Source organism: Camelus bactrianus, chromosome 3, assembly GCF_048773025.1.
Source record: "Camelus bactrianus isolate YW-2024 breed Bactrian camel chromosome 3, ASM4877302v1, whole genome shotgun sequence".
NCBI lineage: Eukaryota > Metazoa > Chordata > Mammalia > Artiodactyla > Camelidae > Camelus > Camelus bactrianus.
This window is the reverse complement of record NC_133541.1, coordinates 91,465,074-91,482,578: the sequence shown is the minus strand read 5'-3', so window position 1 is coordinate 91,482,578 and position 17,505 is coordinate 91,465,074. Positions and strand designations below refer to the sequence as shown.

The 17,505-nt window shown below is 42.1% G+C and overlaps 1 protein-coding gene and 1 long non-coding RNA gene across 3 annotated transcripts in view; one reads left to right on the top strand and one right to left on the bottom strand.

Annotated features, from left to right (window-relative positions):
- Window positions 1-12,908, bottom strand: part of ADAMTS19 (ADAM metallopeptidase with thrombospondin type 1 motif 19) — a 222,728-nt gene extending 209,820 nt beyond the window's left edge. Inside the window, exons 1-2 of the mRNA XM_045507852.2 lie at window positions 12,754-12,908; window positions 11,476-12,128 (exon numbers count right to left, since the gene is read on the bottom strand). Coding sequence (XP_045363808.2) covers window positions 11,476-12,128; window positions 12,754-12,844 — 744 coding nt within the window. The 5' untranslated portion in view covers window positions 12,845-12,908. The remainder of the gene's footprint in view (window positions 1-11,475; window positions 12,129-12,753) is intronic.
- On the top strand, window positions 11,192-15,022 carry LOC141577078 (uncharacterized). Of its 2 annotated transcripts, none has more exons than XR_012505622.1 (4): window positions 11,192-11,320; window positions 11,492-11,673; window positions 12,488-12,811; window positions 13,121-15,022. It is a non-coding gene; the product is annotated as an uncharacterized LOC141577078 (long non-coding RNA). The 2 variants fall into 2 exon arrangements; XR_012505621.1 differs by having other exon boundaries at window positions 11,195-11,291.
- Window positions 15,023-17,505: the final 2,483 nt, after the last annotated feature.

Sequence of the window (17,505 nt, the reverse complement as noted above, 5' to 3'; positions counted from 1 at the left end):
GATCTTTAAACATAATCCCTATTAAAGTTCCAGCAGACTCTGCAGATACTGACAATCTGATCCTAAAATTTATATAGAAATGCAAATGATCCACAATAGCCAAAAAGCTTTCAAAACGGAAAATCAAAACTGAATTTCCCCAATTAAAAATGTATTATGAAGCCTTCTAAATCAAGACAGTATGGTACAGACATAAGGATAAACATAAAGATTTTAAAAACAGTATTAATAGTTCAAAAATTAACTCATACTTGTTAACTGTTGACAAAAGTCCTACGGTATTTCATGAGGAAAGGATGGTCTTTTCAGCAAATGGTGCTGAGAGAAAATTGGAGATAGACACATACACACACATACACACACACACACGCACATACATACACAAAGAGATTAACTTAAACCCTTATCTCACACTATACACCAAAAAAAATTAACTCAAAATATATCAGAGATCTAAATGTAACAACCAAAATTACAGAAGAAAATAAGAGAAAGTCTATGAGACTTTGAGTTTCTAGTTACACCAAAAGTACATTCCATAAAAGAAAAAAATGATAAATTTGATTTTTCAAAATCTATAAAAATTGGCTTTGAAAGACACCATTAGGAAAATGAAGAGAAACCTCTAGACAAGAAGAAAGCATTAGCAAACTGAACGTCTGACAAAGGATTTACATTCCGAGTATATAAAGAACTCTTAACACGAAATAGTAGAAAGACAAAAACCTAATTCAAAATAGACAAAAGATTTGAACAGACATTTCACCAAAGATGACATATGAATGGCTCTAAAAAGAGGCATGAAAAGATGCTCAACATAGTCATTAGAGAAATGCGAACTAAAACCGCAGTGAAATACCACCGCAGAGCCAAAAAACAGCCAGTACCAAAAAGAGACAGTAACAAGTGTTGGCGAGAATGTAGAGAAACTGGAATCTTAACAAACTGCTGGTGGGACCGTAAACTAGTACAGTACTTTGTAAAAGAATTTGGCAGTTTCTTAAAATATCAAACGTAAATTTCCCACGTGACCTAGCAATTCCACTCCTAGGTATTTACCCAAGAGGAATAAAAATATTTATCTACACAACGACTTATACACAAATGTTTTTCTTAGCACTATTCATAATAGCAAAAAAGTGGAAACAATCCAAATGCCACTGATGAACAAAGACTCATTATTCAGCAAGAAAAAGAATGAACTACTGATACATACTACCACATGGATGAACCTCAGAAACGTGCAAAGTTTAAGAAGCCAGACAAAACACCAAATTTTATACAATTTATATGAAATGTAAAGGTAAACCTATAAAAAGAGAAAGTAGATTAATGGTTGCCTGGGACTAGGGGTAGAAACAGAATGACTGCAAATGGATACGAGGTACCCCTTTGGGGTGATGGAAGTGTTCTAAAACTGAGCTGTGGTGATGGTTACACAGTTCTATAAATGTATAAAAATCACCAAATTGTATATTGGGGTGAGTTTATGGCATGTAAATCATACCAGGAGAAAAAAATATTAGGAGGGAAAAAAAAAGCATTCACGATATCTTTTTCTATCTGTCATATTTAAAATAATGATTTACCCTAGAAAAATCAGCTTGACATATTCATGAATCTATCTTACTAATGAGAAATAATTAGTTTCTACTTAGAAAAACTTCTATGTAAGAACTTTCATCTTAAAATACCAATTCAATGCTTTTTAAAACATTACTAATTAGAACCACCTATTTTGAACTGACAAAATTCTAACTGGAGCTCTACAGAGACACAGGAACTATGCATGTGAGTAAATAAAATGAGGCACTAAATAATTAAATTTTAAAACACAGATATTTCTGCAATGCACTAATCAGACATTACACTTGGTTAATTTTATTTCCATATAATTGTTATTTCTGCAACAGATTATTCAGACTTTGTTTTGTTGTAGTAAACTGTGGAGGTTCTATTTATCTGCAAGCACACAACCAGAGAACAATAGGAAGACCCTGTGCTAATTATATATAAGTTCCTCTTTCAATAGCTGAACTGCCTATCTGTGAACTGGGCACACTAAAATATTTGCTGGCAGTATAATACATTTATAAAGGAAATGTAACTATCACATTTTAGTTGCTATTAGATGCGTTCAAATCCAAATTATAATGGAGATAGGCAAATTTGCACTAATCAGATTAGCTGATATAATTATCTGCCTGGCCACTCCTCTAAGCATGTTAATGTTTTTTGACTGTTAACTCTAATTAGAGTTTTACAGGACTCTTAACACCCAAATTCGTGGAATGTGAATGAGTAGATAAAACCTGTTAGGTTATTTCTGCCATTTGAGATAGCTTACCACTTCATTCTTAACACATCTCCAAAGTCCTCTTAACCTGCCACACTGCACTGTCATTCCAGTGTAGACAATCTCTCACAAAGAGTTTTCCATCTTCTCACTGATTTTCTAACATTCTCCTAAAATGTGCCTTGGTCTTCATTTATCCACAGTGAAACTTCACGGTATGGCAGACCCCTTTCAGTCTGAAGGTATGTTTCTTCCTTTATTCCTGATCAATTTTATAACAGTAACTATCATGAAACAGCTGGAGCTAAGTCTCCTGCTATATTGCCCACAAAACTATTGATGACAATTTGAAATAATTCAGCTCTATTTACTTCTAAATTCTAGTATGGGTAGCAAGTTTATATTTTCTCATGTAAGGAGTAAGAAACCATTCATACTGGCATTAAGGCCCCATTATATTATCTCCCAACTAATTCACAGTTATAGCCTATTGAATAATTATTTGAAATCCAGAAAATCCTGCCTAACCCAATGGCATCTGAGTGTTCCCAGAAAGATGTTAAAGGTAAGGACAGGAAGTGTCCAAGTTTCTGTAATTGGAGCTAAAAGAGTATTAAAATTCATTCAAGATACGAAGGATATGAAGCCTGACGGATGCAAATGCAGTCTTCAAAGATCATGATCTCTGGAGGTTTCAGAGCCGCGAGAGTGGCTGCCTTCAAATTTAAGCTTGCACTAGAGTTACCTTGGATTCTTTAAAAATACAATTCTTAATTCTGAGGCTCAATCTGGGATTCTGATTTTAAATGGAGAACTCTCAACTTCCTCTACCTTACCCCCTCTGCCATGATTTTAATACAGGTGTCTGCACACAAGACTTTAAAAATATGTCATCAAGAAACATGAGCCAAAAGCCAATGACGTGGGCTCCCTGCAGAAAGTGGCCATAGATTGTAGGTGAAGTCGGGCAGAGATAAGAGGGAAAAGCTGGGGCGAAGCATCTTTATATGCTTGTGAAGGGGAAAAAAAATTAAATCTCATTTTCTTAAGCAAATGCAAAAGCTGTTTAAATAATGCCAAAACTGGCCTGGGCTCACCAGCTCCGTTTCCTGATCATCCGGGTAAAAGCCTAAACAGTTAATAATTTATTGCAGATACATGCACATTGATTGTGAAATAAAATCAGCTGGAAAAGGCAAGTACTACACTATCTCATCCCCAAGGACCATCCCAACACTACCATGCAATAATTCTGTATGAATATCTGGGTAGCACTGAAATGGCTGACTTCCCATTTTCTCACTTCTCTCAGTCAAGGGCTTGGCATTAGCATAAAGATGAGATGGAGACAAGATGATGTGCTCACTATGGCTGCACCCTAAATGCACTCCACATCAAATCATGGTCCTCACTTGGCTGAGGGAATCTGAAAGCTTCCTTTCAGGAACAACTGCCACCCCCAGCCCCACAAATCATAATCCAAGAGGGACTACTGGTTCCCCCATTGCTTTAAAATATGTCAAGATTACTTCCCGAACTCAACACAGTTCCCATCTATCAGGAACCTGGAACTCCTGTGATTCTTCTTCGTTTTGCAACCACAAAGCCATAAAACCATCTGGGTAAAAATGTAATCATAATTAAGGAGAAACATTCACTTGTGTAAGAGCGCAATAAAAATGGGCTCTGTTTTAGTGCTGCATAAAAAATGTTTTAAGACTCCTATAGAGAATTTCCCAAATTTAAAAAAGGATACTATTTTATGATTTAGCTAATAAACTTCAAGTAATCATATTCAAATGAATATTAAATAAACATTATCAAATGAGCAAACGAATAAATTTTATTAAATAAACAAAATTTCTTCTCACAAAATTGGTCCATGCCTGATGTCTCTCAGGATACTAAGACAGAGTAACCTATGATTAAAGGGTTCATTAACTTTTAATGTGTGCTATTGTCCATTCCATCACCATGATGATCCTTTTCACTAGAATTCACTGTATCACTTCCTTAAAAAATACTGGAGTATCTGCATATTGGCCACTCTAAATACAGAAACCTCTTTCCGGTGTCACTGTCAGCAGGAACCTTATCATCGCCGTTCTAAATTTTAAACTGGAAAAACCACAGGATGTCTTGAAGAGATGTGCACTTAAAGTGGATAAGCAAACACTGAACACATAGGAAATGAAAGAACTGTGAAGAACAAGGACAAGGAGGACAAGCTGAGGCAAAGAAAAGGCTCCCCCAAAACTGTACAGACCCTGAAGCAAGGAACTATTTCTCTTTTTGTTCTCTGGGCATTTGGCACAACACATGGATGTAACTAGTCCACTACTCATGAATATTTAGAGTGTTCTTTTCTTGAAAACAATGCTGCAATGAACAGGCTTATACATAAATTGTTTGCACACATATGACTCTTCCTGCAATATTGGTACCTACAAGCAGAACTGCTACCAAGTAAGCACGTTAAAATTTAAATACATCACACACGACGGCTGCCAGTTTACTCTCCTACAGTGTATGAGATTAAGTGTTCCCCAACTATGCCCAATGGATATTGTTAATCTGCATAATCTGTGCCAATCTGACAAACCAAAAATAACGCTTAAGAAAATTTTCTTTCCCCAGCTTCCCAATAAATTTGGAAAAAACATTTATTTGGTGTTTTCATTTCCTTTTAAGTATGTCCACAAAAAAGTTAACAGTGCTTATCTACGGGTGGTAAGACTACAGATGACTTATTTCATATTTTTTCTAAGCTTTCTATACTCAGCTTGTGTAATTTTGTTATCATCACTTATCTTTTTAAAATACTAATAGAAAAAGAGCACTGGAATGTGAAATGAAAAAGATGAAAAGCCTAATAGAAAAATGAGTAGAAGATATGAAAAAACAGTTTACAGGAAAGGAAATGAGAATAAAAATATGGAAAGATGATCAGTCTCACCAATAATACAAAAAAAATGTAAGTTAAAACTACTTGGAGATAATATTTCTTTGCCTACTAGATTTCACAAACATCAAAACTTTTCGTAACACCCAAATCGGTAACAACTGAGGAGAAGGACTCACTCACTTTCTCTGCCGGCCTGACAGTACAGTGGCATCACCTCTGTGGGGTGCAGTCAGGCAATATGGCCCCAAATTACCAAGACACACAACCGCTGACAAAAGATAACAAGTGACGTAGGCAAAACGGCCTATCTACAGAGTCCTATTTAATTTAGCACTGTTCGTAACAGGAAAATACTGGAATCAATCAAATGTATACCCACACCAAGTGATTAAGGAGATTATGGAGCATTTTTTCAATCAGATAAAACAGAACTAGAAAAAAGGGAACTCTTTTCATGCACTCATACGTGATAATATCACATGTCCGTGTGAGTGTAAATAATATGGCTTTAAAAAGCTCTAAATGTACACATGCATTTATCAGTTTCTGCATCAATTATCTCTAGATCAGATACTGGAAACGAACACCCTGGCTACCTCTAGGAAGGAATACTGAGTAATAGCTGTGGACGGGTGTTGGAGGAAGACTTTTCATTACATACTTTTTGGAAGTTCTGTGTGGTGAAGTTTGAGCCCTTATAATATTGGAAATGATTTTACTCTGCCTCTAGTTTGAGTGGTGGTTTCGTTGAACGCAGGATTCAAAGTCACAGTTCCTCAGAACTCTGAAGCTGTCAACTCACGAGCCTCTAGTGTCCACTATGACTGATTCAATCTCTGACGTCAACTTGACATTCACTGTATTGTAAATAACTTTCCTTTATTAAACGTGGAGAACAGTCTCTTTGTTTTTGACTTTCTAATACTCTGTCACGACGAGTCTAGGTTTGAGGGTCTCTTTACTTCCGCTACTCTGAGTTTGGTGGCTGGTCCTCCAGTCCGAAGGTGTCTGTCTTCCTTTATCTCTGGGGCAAATTTGCTTCTGATACAAGAAAAGCTCCCTTAACCTCTCCCTCACCAGCACTGGTTACATCAGCCAATTCATCTCCAATCTCTGAAGTAAATGACACTCTATACACCACCCAGAAAATACGATGACGGGAGCATGCAGTATGCCAAATGCTCACAGCTAGTACATTCCTCCCTTGTCTCGCTGCACACAGTTATTTCCACCAGTCAGCCTGCCCGTTCACCAAGAATCTGCTATGTTTGTTTGAATGCACATAGGCACATTTTGTAATTACGTGATTTAATCAAACACTAGACATTAAAGACAGTGAAGTATGATGCAAAAGATGTCTTGCTTCTGTGAAAATTTTGGAAAAACTTAAGATTAAGTTGCTAAAAAAAACTGTTGTGATTTTACTTGGGATGAAACAACTGGAAAAGATTTGAAAGTTTGAAAAGTCCAGGACTCTACACATAAGTTGCTTTATGTTTGTCTTTTCATTTTTATTCCACATACAGAAATCTATATTGGAAAATGGATTTGGTACACGATGAGTAGGGCTCACCTGGAACACCAGTTACCTGACCTACACTCAAAGGAATAGTATCTGGCCTCACATCCAAAGCCTGGCTGATGAAAGCATATTTTGGTGATTTCAATTAGAATCAAATGTTTAGGGTACATTAGCATGCATTTTAAAAACTCTATCCTTTAACTTTTAAAAATTAACTCCCATTAAAGAAATGTGGACCTATGATCATGGCTCACAACTTTTCTTTCATAGTTTGCATCCATTTGTCCTTTAGTATATTATGCTCTGGAATAATTTCTGGGTTTGGTCTTCTAGGTTACAAATTTACATACCAGTTCATCCATGGATTTTTTTCATTCTAACAGTCATATAATTTGAGGTCCATTGTATTTAATCATTTTTTCCTGATAGCAGCTGTTCCTATTTTCTCTAAGTTATTTCCATGAATATTTATCCACTTACTTACCAGTTAAAGTATCCATTTGATCTATTAATTTTGTTGCTCCGTGTTTTTAATCACCTGGAGTTTGATGACTCTCTTTTATATGCTTTGTTTTTTGTTTGTTTTTTTACCACTGTGATATTTTTAGATGTCGGCCTACCTTGTTTTGGTTTCCTGCTTACCTAGCTGTTGCCACTAACTCAGTTACCCGGTTCTCCACCAATGATTTGAAGAGTCAGGTGGAACCACCCACTGGATACAGAAAGCCAATGGCCCATCTTTTGAGAGTGGAGGCTCCCCATCCTATGGTGTCACCTATATGCCAGGGAAAGCTCTACCCTATTCTGCTCTTGCCTAGGGACACACATTTGGCATATGATGCATGGCAAGGACGGACACCAGAAAAAGCCAATGGCACCACCACGCTCAGGCCCCTTCCGCTCCCTGCACTCTCCTGTACCAGAGGCCTCAACATATTTAAGTGTTCCAAGCTTGCCATGGCATCAAATACTTTGATTCAAGGAAGGCAGTACATTGAGAAACAATTTAATTTACACAGGATTGTAGATTCTGTATCAAGAGCTAATCAAAATGACTACTGTATAAAACTCTCAATTTATAAAACTCAAAATTTAAGTTTTAGCAGTCATCTATCATTCTGGAAAAATCATCTAAATGTTAATGATGGCCATTTCAAGTTCATCTAAAGGGCCATAGGAAACAACTGCACTGATCTAGTTTACCTTAACCCAGTACTTAAGTGTGCTTTATAAAAACAAGTATTTTTGAAGCAAACATAATTATTTCACTCTTGCATGGAATTTAATTTGTTGGGGTTTTTTTTGTATTTTAATTTTTTAGAGATTACTATTTAAAACATAATAAAGTATGGCATGTGTTATATTTTATTCAGTGATTTTTACTGGATGCCTGCTAAAAACTAGGTATCTTATAATGTTCTGGAAATGAACAGATGAACAAGGTAGTACCATCAAAGCACTTGGATCATACCTACGTTTGTACATAACTCAATCTATTTTATTTCCCTATTTATATTAGTGAGCGACGGGCCAGGCCGGGAACTCCTTGAAACATACCAAAGCTTCTCTATCTTCTTGTTTTATTCTCAGTGTCTATACAACTCAACATTTTGCTCAAAGGAGTCATTCAATAAATATTTAATCACTTGGTATCATTATATTTATGTGCCTATGAGATCTAATATATGGCTCAAAAATTATTATTCAGTTTTACAGACTACTAAGAGGAAACAGAAATAGTAAGAACACTTCATACATCAATTGCTAGATATACATGTACAATTTGTGCATTTTATAAATAGGGGAAATGAGATCCAGAAAGATTAAGCACTTTGAAGAGACAGCCCCCAAACCTGTACCCGAAATCTGCATTCCAGTACCTTTCCCTACACAGCACAAGTCAGACTGCTATCTGGAGAACGAAGTGGCCAAGCTCAAACATGTTCACCACTTTGCAGTACTGGATAGCTGGCTCTCTATTTCCTTTGATGGAGACTTCTGGAGCCTTGTAAATACGTAATAACTCAAAGAGTGCTGAGTTTAGGCACGTGTATTTAAAACTTGCTCCTGAGAGAGGGGAAGGGAAGGTGCACTTTGTGATCTACTCTTTCCTGTGCAACTGACAATCCGGAAGCTTTACTAACTAGGAAAACAATTGACTGCAAACTAAAGACAGTTGCATTCATAAATAATTCACCTTCATATAAAGACATCACGATTCCTGACATTAGAATTACAAGAGCACACAATTCTGGAAACAGAGAGGAGGAAGAATGTAGTCCTATGATACTCAACAGCTGGACAGAAAAAGCCCACACTTAGCAGACAAGGCTTTGGAGGCCTGTTCTCAGGAGACATTTTAGGATCACTTCCCCTTATTGTACCTTGCGGCCTCATCACAGGAATTTTTTATATTTTTTTTTCATTCCCTTGGTAAGTCTGCATTTCCACCTCTCCACTCAGTCTCTTCCCTCGTTCTAAAACACTCTCAGCCCTTTTCTGCCTGGGGAAAGGCTCTCCATGCTTCAAAGTCCACTGAAATGCTATCCGCCTTGGGAAGCCTTCCCCACCTCCCCAAGCATGATTTAACCTCGGGCCTAACATTTGATTTATCATGCTGGTATGTCACTGTTTCATGACGACAAAACGTACTGTATAAAATATATATGATGTCCTTCTCATCTGTGAGCCCCTAACACAGAACCTAGAATACATTAAGCATCCAGTAAAATTTTAATTCTATCATCCAGCTTTAATTCAATCACCCAGTCCTCTCATTTTACTTGTGAAAACTGAAGCCTAGAGAGGAAAGGGCCTTGTCAAACATCAGGAACAAACCAATGTCTGAGCTCGGATAACAAATTATGCCTTCTCTTTGCCTAAAACACCCTCGTAAGCGAAAGGGCTGGCATGGGAGAGTCTGGAGTAACAAACCCGCCCTTCTTGGCTATTTGCCTAACTTTTTACTCAAAGTCTGACTGCTATACTATATTGCTGGCAACGTCAGTTTTCCTCAATAACAAAGACTTCCCAGTTCAGAACATATACATATGTGGCTAATAGGAAAAGTCCAACATGATAAACAGGGAGGTATGTCAAACTCCTGTTCAGTCTATGAAAAACCTACTCATAATTCTAACTTTGCTCCTTTAAGTATGGAGAGAAGGCATAGCTCATTTGGAAAATCTGACCAAAAGCCCACATTTCAACACAGTGAAATGCTTTATCCCCTATTGCTTCTACCACACCAGGAACTTTCTATATGTAATCATTTAATCCCTGGCCAAAAACTGGTGGACAATGAAATCCCCACAAAATGTTCTCCCCAGTGAAGTGTTCAAACATCAGTTCCACAAAAAACATTTTTAAAAGTTCTTCATGTATTTTTCCATGCCAGTTTTTTTCACTCATGGCTAAAAATGTCCATATTTGAATATTCATCATTATGAGCATCTGGTAAAATATAGCCCTGTCCAGCATTTTACATCATTTGACTATGGGACCTTAGAAGGGCATAGGTAAAAATTTCCAGTTTCATTTTGTTTGGAGTTTTAACCATCTTTTTCCATTTTACGGCTTCGATTGGCTTTGATTGTGCCGGTATTTTCTCCTAGTGGATTTTTTTCTCCAAATGAGCAGGTTGCCTTCAGATGAGTCCTGGGGATTTCATCAGCGGCTCACTAGGAACACCAAAACGCAGCCACCAACCACATGGGTGTTTACAGCATTTTGTGGGGTTTTGCCTTCAACCAACAATAAAGTCCATGGTGATGATGGCTGCCCAACAATGTGAATGTACTTAACGCCTCTGAACTGTACATATAAATAATGGTTAAAGCCGATTTTTATGTTATGTATATTTTACCACAAAGTAAAGGCCAGCTTACAGGAGGTAACAATTATCCCAAACCCTGGGTCAAAAAGGAGGGGGTAAAATCAAATGATGATCTCTATTGTTCAGACACAGCAAATGGCTTTTACTTTCTAGTTCCAAAAAGCCTCTTAGGCAGGCTCTCACCCCTGCCATTTTCCTCCATGGAATGGAGAGCAGAAAAGAAACTACTGCCAAATAAAATGTAAACCTTAGAAAAGAAATGTTAAATCACAGACCCATAACCTTGCAAGGACTGACTGGATTCTAATATCATCCATTAGTCAACTGCTCCCAGCCTTTGAGTTAACTCCTTCTCAACTCGTTTCTCACAGCAACAGCGAACAGGTGTCCTGCGTGAGAGTGGATGTGTTTAAATTCCAGACAGCTGTCAGAATGTCATTCTCTAGAGGACTGTTCTGACAACTTTGAAGTAGGGCTTGAAAAAAAAACAACTATGAGATAACAGATGAGAAACTAGGGGTGAGGGGCCAACAAGGAGGAGACCCAGCAGTGAGCAGGTTGGCTGTCTTCCAATCTCCTAAAAGACACCACGTGGTGGGCTTATTTTGAAAAACAAAAAGAAAGAAAACCAGTGGGAAGGGTTACAAGGAGACAGTTTCACGAGGTATTGCGAAGAAACATAACCATCTAGAAGGAGAGGGCTATTAATGCACCCAATTAGCCTTCAGATTCAGTGAGTGCCCTGGAGATGTTCCACGGGAGGTAAACGGTGCAGACTCCTGGGTGGTGCAGCCGAGGGCGAAGTTCAGGGCGCACTCTGGAAGGGGATGGGGTGCATGCAAATCAGGCCGGTCTAGGAGGCGGCGGCGGGGAGTGGCGGGGGGGACGTGGGGAGCCGAGGAAGGAAAGGCGCTTACCAGGCCACCTCCGCAGGTACTGAAAGAGGCCAGCGAGCCGGGGTGCCGCAGCACAGCCCCTGTGTAGAAGCAGGCGGCGTCTGGCGGCGCGGGAGGGCGCGGGGCGGCGGCTGCCCGCGTGGGGCCGGGGCCCGGACTCGGACGCTGCTCCACCGCGAAGCGCGGCGCCAGGAAGCGGCCGTCTCTCCGGAGCAGCAGGTACAGGTCCCGGGAGAAGGCCGGGATCCTCAGCAGTACCTCTTCGCCGTCCGGCTCGGCTTGCTGGGCCGGGGGCGGAGACGGGGGCGGCTGTGGGGGCGGCGGCGGCTGCCACGAGGCCGGGGCGCCCGGGGACAGGGCGGCAGCCCCGCTGGCTGCCCGCGGCAGCTCCTGAGATTCGAGCTCCTCGTCCTCTTCGCCCCCCGGCGGCGGGGGCCCGGGCCGGGGCTCAGACCGGCCTTCGGCGGGCTCCTGGGGCGGCGCCGGGGCCACGGAGCGCACCTCGCGGGAGCTGCCGGCCGTCTGCAGACGGGCGCCTCCGCCGCCCGTAGCGCCGCGCACCCAGCTCGGGTCAGCGCTCCCCCCGCTGCCGCCTGCCGCGTCCACCGGCTCCCGGCGCCAGAGTGCAGGAAACACGACTTCCCACTCCTCGCGGTCGGGGGCGAACTGCAGCCCTGCGGGCGGGGCAGACAGAGAAGTGCGGGGCTTAAAGTGCCGCGGTTCCAGTGGTACAAGCATCCCCAAGCTCACACTCCGCGCAGACACAGAGCTCTCGGGTAACGCGCTGGAGACCACCCGTCTAGCCCCTGAAACTCTTGCAACCCCCGAAGCCTAGCTATCAGATTACAAACCCCAGCATTTTCAAAATAAAAGTACGATTATGGGGGAAAGGGAGGGGGGAGGGGGCCGCAAAGTTTGGTGACAGCATTTAGTTGTTGTAAAAGAAAACCGGTACAAACACTCCAGCACAACTAAAAATTTTTCTAAGTATCTGCCAGAGCAAGCCACTGCTATCAATTTCTTTACTTGCCAGTTTTCCTCCAGGTGCTGTAAACGTACCTTTGCGAATCTTACTACTCTCTTTGGGGAAAACAGCATTTCACGAGGTCAAAATGAGGCCACGAGAAGCGCGCTTCGCTCGCGAGCGTGACGCTCTCATCCGCACCCGCACGCTCGTTTTGATTGCTGCCCGCTGAGCCCCGCTCACCGCGCACAGATGCACCAGCCCTGCCGACCCGTGCGTTCTCGGTTTCCGCTGCGGAAGTTGTAAAGCAAGTCGAAAGTCACAGAAGAACTTACCTGAAACGATCCCATTCGACAGGACCCCCAGCTGGTAAAGGAGGCAGCAACAGCAGATGTGAGTCAGGCGCATCTCGCGGCTCTTCCCCATACCGCGCTCCCGGCCCCGCGCGCGCCTCCTTGCGCGATCCACCGCGGGCGCCGCCGCCTCCCGGAGCGCAAGGAGGCCGGGCGGCGAGTTTGCCCAGGCCCTTTGTCTGCCGGGGGGTGGGAGGGGGGGTGCTGTGTGACTCCGAGAGGCTGCCGGAGCACGGGTGGGGGTGGGGTGGGGGAGGAGCGGGGGCAGGCAGCGCCGCGGCCCCGCAGCGCTCCGGCTCCCTGGCGGATTAGGTGATGAGTCTTATTTTCTGCGTTCTGGACGTTGCAGGAGTTTCCGGAGCCCCACAGGACAGCCCCACCGTCAGCGGAGAGCCGGCAGGGGCAGGGCGGGCAGTGCTGCCTCGGGACAGGCGGAGGACTGCCCCGCGCGGGCAGGAGCGCCGCGGTGTCCGAGCCGAGGCTCGCCGCCTGCACCCGCGCGGAACTGCCAGGGGCTGGTGCCACAGTCCCAGCAGCCTGGTGTGCCAGGCTCCGCACCCTCCTCGGGACCGGAGTGCTGCAGGCTTCTACCCGCAGTGGCGCGGGAGGGGATTTGCAAGAGGATGAGGAGAGGACACGACTCGTGAGGTGGGGTGTGGAGAAGATAAGATTCAAGCAGATCTGACAAGAAGAAGGAACCAAGGGGTGCCCGCCAAGTATGACTTTGCGGGACAAAGGTCCCAGAACACCGCACACGTGCTCACACGCCCGGTAGGGGTGGGGTGGGGACCCAAATACCCTCACCTGATTCCCGATTGGCCACTCGGGGAGGCCGGATTTGCATCCTCACGTAGCAGCCCCCCTCCCTGCTGAGGTGTGTGCAGGTAAAAGGTCCCCCCCTCCCGCCCTCAGCCTCTTACTCTGGCTCCTCCTTCAGTGGAATTCTCTCCCCCCCCCCCCGCATCCGGACATCACACAAAGCCAAATTTAAGAGTCTTGAGCACAAAGCAGCGGCCCCATTTACCAAAGACCTTTGATTTTTCTTCCCATCTTTGTCTCTAGGAATTTTCTAAGCCTGGAGATAATGTAATTCGTCATGGCATGTGCTTCAAAGGTTCCCAGGACAGTAGACACCCTGACATTTCAGAGCCCCTTATCCCACCTTATCGTTCCCGCTTCCCATTCATCAGTGCTATCAGTTTCTCTCCTGCCAGCTTGCTCTCTCACTCGTGTGCACACACACAACTCCCACAAATATATACACCAAACACACTCCAGTGAGGGTGAGATTAAGGAGACCAGCATTAAATACTGTATTCTAAAGATCTCAGGCCAAATGAGATTATTTTTGCCTTTTTTACGTTTTTTGTTTTTTTTTTGTTTTTTTTTTGGTTGTTTGTTTGGCACTTTTAAAACGTTTTTGCTATTGCTCTTTTGGGAGAAATTGAACCTTAAACATTCTTGCTTCCTTTGTTCTAGCTCTTCATAGTACCTCCTCCCCCTTTCCACATCTTTCTTGGACACATCAAACCTTTCACACCAGACTCAAGGGTGATTGATCCCAAAGGCCATTTGCATCCTCTGGACTAGGCCAGACACCTAGAAGTAAGAGTTCATGCAAATCAGTTTCAGAAATTCCAGCAATGAGGTTGGTTCCCCACATCCTTTGTCATTTTACCTTCTGTTCCTGGTGTCAAAGGTGACTATTGTGCCTTTAAGGGAGGCAGATGATCTTATTTCAAAAGCAAGCCACTGTTTGAATAAGCTGGGTCCTAGAATACTTTCTTTGACTAGTCCATAGTTTAAAAACAAACACAAAGACACTCAAGGTGTCTTTGTCTCCAAACCTAGTCTTATAAAATCTCTAAAACTGGAGTAACTAGGATGGGTGTGGGTTTCCAGACACCTAGGAAATAGCTGGGTTTCTTAGGAGCCTACACTCTCCTTTTTATGGGACTCAATTTCACAGAGTTAAAGCTAGACAAGGAATCAGAGGTAGTTTATTTCTAAGAAAGAAAGCAAAAATTTTAAGACAGAAGGCTAGTTTCAATGAAACACCTCCACAGGGATATGAGTCTTAAATAAAAGGTTTCTCATATTTTAACAACAATGACAACAAAAAATCTAAAACTGTAGAAGGAATTCATATTAATTTGTATGCATTTATTGGGATACATTTGTGATTCCTTAAATAGAGCCATATGATTCCTTAGATGAGCCGTATGATTAAATTAAATGTCCTTTAAAAACACAGGTTGCCTATTAAGTTCCCCCATCTGCCTTCTTCCCCCCACCCCCCAACCAGCATATAACCCATACCACTTCCTTTTGGTAGAGGTTAATATTGATGGTTACAGAAATGTTTGCTTAATTCCCAGCTAGCTCTACTCTTTCTCCCATTTGAAATACTGTTATAATTTATTTGTATATTTTCAAAGGCCATCATAAATCATCTGGGTTTTGATGATGCATGTACATATTTCTTCTACAAGACTATCAATTTTTTGGAAAGGTAGGAATGATTTCTTTATACATCTTTTTTTCACACCGCTCTGCCTAATACAATGATTTATGCTGGATGGGTGTGGAAATTCTCAGCAAACCCTCCAAAGTGCTTTAGAAGATGACAGACATTGACTTCTGTACGGTATTTTATACCAATTTCAATTCCTTGACCCAGAATTACAAGGCTAGAGCCCTTGGTGATGAGCTACTGTCAGCCTGATTTATGTGGCTTACGGAGAAAACAACCCTAAGAGGGAAAGGACCTGTGTGAAGTTAGTGCTTGACTAGAAGAGACTCAGATGTGCAGATAAGAGCATCAGTTAGAAGTGGGTTTGAGTGTGTATGTATGTGAAAAAAGAACTAGCCTGATTTGGAACTGAGTAAATTATATGTGGCGAAATAGAGGAGAAAAGGCAGGACTGTGACATGTGTGTGCATTGCCAACCTTAGAGGGAAGAAAAGAGCAGCTAGGGAAAATATGTTAGTTAAGACAGGTCACTACGTATGTCACCAGATGGTAGCTAGCATCAAGCAAGCACTGCCTTTGTGGGGTGGAGGTAAGTGACAAAGCATCAGAGTAAGTGAAACCAACTGTCCTGATACACGGGGTGCTCATATGTTGCACTTCATAACCCAGGCTTCTCTCTGTAGAAAGTTGGCTTTGATGCCTTCAGCCCTTCCTCATTCTCTTCACCTGTTGTCCCGAAGCCTCTCAAGACCAAAAGCTAATCTCCTTTCCCCTCCAAAAAACCTTAAAATCTTAAGGAAATGCAAAGAACTCTTTCACTGTGTTGCATGAGGATATCAACTCCCGGTAGCACTCACATCTAAATCGACATCAAGGCGTAAACTAGTTCTGACCATGACAGAGTAAGAGGAACCAGATTTAACTCCTATCTGAAGCAATTAGAAAAAGAAACAAAATGTAAAAACACTGGTTTTCAGACATTGGACAACAGCAGGCGAGGACCCTGACTGTGAGAGAAGGGGAGCAAATAGGTGATAGACACAGTTCCCCCAGCTTACCAGCTGGAGCCAATTTCCAAGCTTCAGCACAGGGAGGAGAAATCCAGAGTCCTGAGGACTAGTGGAGTTGAGAAGGCAGAGCAAGATGACTGGAACTTACAGGAGGACACAGTGCCAGAGAGGAGGGAGCTACATAGAGAGTGTAGCAGTTATCTATTGCTGCGTAAGGAACTTAGTGGTTTAAAACAAACATTTATCATCTCACATGGTTTCTGAGGCCCAGGAACCTAGAAGTAGGATATTTCTTCTGCTCAGGGTCTCTCACAAGACTTCAAACTAGTGACCAAGGTTACAGTTTCTGAACACTTAATGAAATCAGAGGTTCTATTTTCAAAGAAACGTTGAAACTGTTGGCAGGAAACTTTGTCACATTGACCTCTCCATAGGGCTGCTCATTGCATGTGTTTCCTCAGAACAAGTGAGGCAAGAGAAAACTGGAAGCTATGTCTTTTTATAACCTAATGAAGACGGCATATCATCACGTCTACCATAGTCTATTCATTGGAAACAAATTACTAAGTCCAACCTACCCTCAAAGGGGGAAGTTCTACAAAGAATTTATGGACATATTTTAAAAACCATCAGAGGGCACTTATATCCTCTGGCAAAAAAATTATTTGCACTCCCGTCTTGTGCAAAGTATATTCATCCTCTCCCAACACTATCAAAGGCTCATCTTATTAAAACATGAGCTCAAAGTCCAGAATCTTACCATCTGAATGCTGGCTAGGTGTACATGAACGTCTTCAGTGTAGCTCATTAAGTAGAGCTCCTTGAATTTAGTCCTCTCTCTATAAACTTGTGAAATTAAAGTAACAATTTATCTGCCGCTTATACACCCAATATATTGTGGTGGGACAAGCAGAGAGTAATTGGTATAAACATTTCTGCTCAAAAGGGAGGGAAGGAGGAGGCAAAAAGGAGTCACTGGTCCACAGCAATTCTAAAATCCAACTGGGAAAATGTAAAGTTCCTTGCCTATTTCTCAGGGTCTGAATAATTCTCCATGGCTTGGGGCTCTGTCCTCTGGGAGTTTCTATCTACCCTCTGAGTCATCCTTCCATTTTCATGAAAAGTAGTGTGCATTTGTGACTGCATAGTTTTCTCAGTTGACTTCCTGGCAGTAGAATTTATGGTGCCAACAACTCTGTATCATTTTACATAATTTCTGTCCCCTTCTGACCAGAAATGTTTCTGCATATG